The sequence below is a fragment of the Geospiza fortis genome, unplaced genomic scaffold (assembly GCF_000277835.1).
Source record: "Geospiza fortis unplaced genomic scaffold, GeoFor_1.0 scaffold425, whole genome shotgun sequence".
Classification (NCBI taxonomy): Eukaryota; Metazoa; Chordata; class Aves; order Passeriformes; family Thraupidae; genus Geospiza; species Geospiza fortis.
The window spans coordinates 2,514,027-2,518,819 of NW_005054387.1; the positions used below are offsets into that span (position 1 = coordinate 2,514,027).

At 39.6% G+C, this 4,793-nt stretch overlaps 1 protein-coding gene across 1 annotated transcript in view; it reads left to right on the forward strand.

Moving 5' to 3' along the window:
• The window catches only part of FOXN1 (forkhead box N1), a 19,068-nt gene that overhangs the window by 10,931 nt on the left and 3,344 nt on the right, over positions 1–4,793 (forward strand). Inside the window, exon 6 of the mRNA XM_031060673.1 lies at positions 3,922–4,129. Coding sequence (XP_030916533.1) covers positions 3,922–4,129 — 208 coding nt within the window. The remainder of the gene's footprint in view (positions 1–3,921; positions 4,130–4,793) is intronic.

Consider the following 4,793-nt stretch of genomic DNA (forward strand, 5'->3'; position numbering starts at 1 on the left):
CCTGCTGATTCTTCAAAAGAACCTCACTGAAGTCCACAGTGGGTGAGCTCAGCTGTGAGCAAGGCCCAAAAATGAAAATAAAGCCAGTGAGTCTGTCCTGTTTCCTATTGCAAATAGCCCTGCAGCAATCGAGGCAAATTTAGAACAGCCACAGCAAGGCAGTTCAAACATTTGTAATAAAGGAACACTGAGAATAATGAAAAATAAATGTTCCAATACAATTCTGCGGTGGTTTTGGACACTGAGGATAAATAGAGCACACACACACATACACAAAAAAGAAGATTGAATATGTCAGTAGCCAGAGAAAAATACACATTATCACAGAGGAAGAACTGTCAGGATCCATCACACCCCCAGATTTCCTCCTAAAGGAGTCACTAACTACTCCATCATTTGTTACAAGCAAGAGAAGGGAGAAAAAACCAAAGACATCTACCATTAGAAATCCCAGGGGGATCCACAGGAAAATAGTAAGAATTTCAAGCAGAGAGGTGGGAATATTATTCATCATTTTTACAGGCATGTGCATGTTTATTCCTCAGATCGAACTGAAATTAATTCTCTGCTGTCTTATGACACAATTTATTATAAAATTAATCAGCAGCTTTAAACCAAATTCTGCTGCTGCTGCCAGCATGGGCAGAATCCCTCAGACTCAGGGTTGTGGCTCCTCCAGGCGTCACCATCCTGGTCCTTCCTGGCTTTTCAGAATTTCATGTCTTTTTTTTTAATTCATTTAAAAACTGATGAGAATGAGGTCGCTGCTGTGGGAAGAGAATAGAGCAGGGGGTGCTACCCAAACATTCCCTATTTTGTAGCAGCTTTATTTCTGCATTTTACTTACAAATGCAGCTGAATGTATTGGGCTGTGACATCCTTAAAATAACCAGGGGAGGATGAGCACTCAGATATTACATTTACAGTCATCAATCCCTGTCTGCCTCTGCTCTTTACAGCGGAGAATTACCAGTACACGGCAAAATTTAATATCCTCCATCCTCCCTGCTTTTGGAGAGTCTTCAGCAAAATAAAACCACATAAAAATCAGCAAAGAGCATTTTGCTGCTGCTACCAGTGCTCACTAAAAAGCAGAATACAACAGGGGAAACAATTTAGGTTGGAGAAAAAGAGACAGCAAGTGCACGCAGAGCCTTGCTGGGAGACATGGGATGATACAAGCAGAGTCAAATTAACTGGGATTCGCTGCCACAGCAAATTTAGTTTCTATGATGCAACAATCTCATTTCTAGTTGAAACAGAGCAATCCAACTCCTACGTCCTAAAAAAAAAAAAATCTACACAGCTAAAGTTGAATTAGTCTTTGATGTACCTCTCCCTTCTCTTGAGACCTAGATTTAAAGAGAAAGGGTTTTGCAAGATCACTGAACTCTTTAAACTTCAAGAGCTGGTCAGGATCAGTGGGGCTGGACAATAATTTTCTCTCTTTTTTGTAGTGATTAGTGAGTCTAACAGAAAGCTTTAATCTTTTTAATTGGAGTTGTTGCCAGTGGGCTGAGAGGGCAGAAAGGCCTGTGGTGGGATGGGAGGGCTCAGGTGTTGTGGATGTGGCACCTGGGGACATGGATGGGTGCTGGCCTTGGCAGCGTCAGTGGTTGGACCTGGTGACCTCAGAGGGCTTTTCCCACCTCAGTGATCCTGGGATCCCCCAGCTGATTTTGTGATTCTGGGATCCCCCAGCTGATTTTGTGATCCTGGGATCCCCCAGCTGATTTTGTGATTCTGCACTTGCATCCCCACCGTGCTGAATACAGTGATTACCAAAATCAGCCACAGTAAGGAGATTCCAGCCGCTCAAGAGCAACCCTAGCAGCCAAAGTTTTTTCATTTAACAATCCCACCTGATTTAAAAACTGGTGGTTTTTTTTTCTCTTGACACACTCAGGGTGTTAAGCCCTACCTGGGCAAATAAATTCTCACAGCTCAGCAATCCCAAATTTAATGCAAGAACCTGCTCAGCTCCTGGCAGCAGCCTCCAAAATCAATCCATGTACTTTTTGCTTGTACAGTTTCTAAAACCATCTCCTAATTTACACCCCCACACGTTCTGCAAGCCTCTGAGGAGCCCATGCCACTCCCATCTGAGCAGAAACACCAATTATCCTGTCTAGGTACACAGGGGTGTGGGGAGCCTCTGTGCAGGGCAAGAAACAGGAATATTCTTCCAGGTCAGCTTGTTCAGTAGCTAAATACACAATTTACCTGGGAGGAACAGCTTTATTCACTTTTGGAACTACCAGAAAGTTGCTTGAATATTATCTGCAAGGGAGAAAAAACTGATTTGTTGTGTTTTGTATGACCCTGTGGCAGAAAAGGCTTTAAATGTTTGGGGTTTTCTCTTCTCTTCTCTTCTCTTCTCTTCTCTTCTCTTCTCTTCTCTTCTCTTCTCTTCTCTTCTCTTCTCTTCTCTTCTCTTCTCTTCTCTTCTCTTCTCTCTTCTCTCTTCTCTTTTCTCTTCTCTCTTCTCTTCTCTTCTCTTCTCTTCTCTTCTCTTCTCTTCTCTTCCCTTCTGTTACAATCTGTGTTGTCTCACCCATGAGACAGAATAGAGAAATGCTGACATCAGGTGGGCCAAAATGGAAGAGGCTCTGCTGCTCTGAAGGGAAAATAGTTTTTCTCTTAGTAAATAGTATGTATTTAATTCCAAACCTATTTATTTTTAATGAAGAAAATTAGTATTAAATTTGACCCTCATCTCATCAATAAGACTTTAATACCTTAATCCACACAATAGTTCTTTACAAGCCACAAAACAGCAGGTTTTACGTTCCTTATAAAAGCATGTACAAAAAATTAAGTCCTGATACAATAATTTCATCAAAGTATGTTCAAAATTCAGAGTCTGCCTGGTGAAAGCCAAAATGGGCTCAGATCCATTTATGAAAGAGAGTCTAAGAGGACGTCTGATGGACTAGGCAACAATTAAAGAAATTATCAAACTATCAAAAATCTGGCTTTTTATGAGAGAAGAATCCTAGTAATAAAAAATGTAAAATGGAAAAAAAAAAACTTAATGAACCTAAGAGGGAAATTCTAATTTTTAACATTTTAAAAAAGACTGTGGAAACCCACATTTATTTCTCCTGTCCTCTGTTCAATAACTCTCTGCTTGATACAAACAGTTATGATGACAAATATTTGCATCCATGAATATGAATCAATAGCCACAGACAACCTCCCCCCATTTCAGAGAGCTGCTTCATTTCCTGCAATTCTTATGAGAAATTTAAAAGTAAATATGAGGATATTTTTGGCAAAAAGAAAATAATCATTTTGATGATCCAGTTTAAAGAACCTTCCAGCTTCTTACTGCTGAGTTAAAAGTAAATGCAAAGCACAGAGATGAGTGATCAGCTGTGGAAACCTGTATCTCATCTGGAGGGCTTGTGATTAAACCATTTGGTTATGTAATTGGCCAGCACACAAAGTTACACCTACAGTAGCATGAGAAATCCCTTTGAAGTCTGCCTGGACACTGAATTTGAGCCCAGGCAGCACACAGTACTTCAATGAAGAATTGGAAATATTTCTAGGTGTTCTAAAATGGATTCTGATTTCTTGTTAGTTCTAGAATATGAATTTTTGCGCATTTAATTCTGGTGATGTGCAAATTCACTCTTAAAGATCCAGCAGGTCTCTGACAATGTTTTTGCTTAGAGGATCAGTTACTATTTTATCTGATCCCTCTCTTCCCACACAACATGACTGTAACATTTTTGTGGCTTCCCTCTAACGTTCAAGTTTCTCACTGCAGAGAAGGCACAAACTTAAACAGCATTTCTTGTAACCTCACCAGTCAAAACACAGTTATATATATACACATACATTTTTAATTTATTTATATTTTTTTAGCTTTTAATTTTTTTTTAGCTTGTTCTTACATTGGGTTTGTTTCTCCAGACAGCTCCAGATGGTTGGAAGAATTCCGTGCGCCACAACTTATCTTTGAACAAGTGCTTTGAGAAAGTTGAGAACAAGTCAGGGAATTCTTCTAGAAAGGGCTGTTTGTGGGCTTTGAATCCAGCCAAGATTGACAAGATGCAGGAGGAGCTTCAGAAATGGAAGAGGAAAGACCCAGTTGCTGTGAGGAAGAGTATGGCAAAGCCAGGTCAGTCATTTGTCTCAAACAGCTCTCCCCTGAATTTTTCTGTTCACCAAGATCCATAAAATAATTTAAATAATTTTTAGGAAAATATTTAAGGATTTTTCCTGGTTGGCAAAACAAGTAAAAAATTAAAAAGCAGAATTAAAGTAGGCCAAATTTTGTAGGTGTTTACAGAGAAGCAAAAAGAAGCTTCACCAAGAAAATATTTTCTCTTGACATCTCACTAAACTTTAAGATAAAAAGCAAGGTTGGATGGGGATTGGAACAGCCTGATGTGGTGGGAGGTGTCCCTGTCCATGGCAGGGGGATGGAATGAGATGATCTTCAACATCCCTTCCCATCCAAACCGCTCTGTGACAAAAAGAACACTGAAATACTAAATATCAAATAAAATCTGATATTAACTGCTAAATATCCAACCTTTAAAAGTGGAATTGATCACATACTCACTTGGCAACAATAATTTTAAAGAAAACATCTCAGTTGGTTATAGCATGGTGATATATCACAGAGGTTGTGAGTTCAATCCCTGTATGCGCCATCTACTTAAGAATTGGACTTGATGATCCTCGTGGGTCCCTTCCAACTAAGAATTTCAGGCTTTGGAGGTTTTAATATATAAGAACTAGCACTTCTGTTGGCCTGTTCCTGAATAACACCACAATTC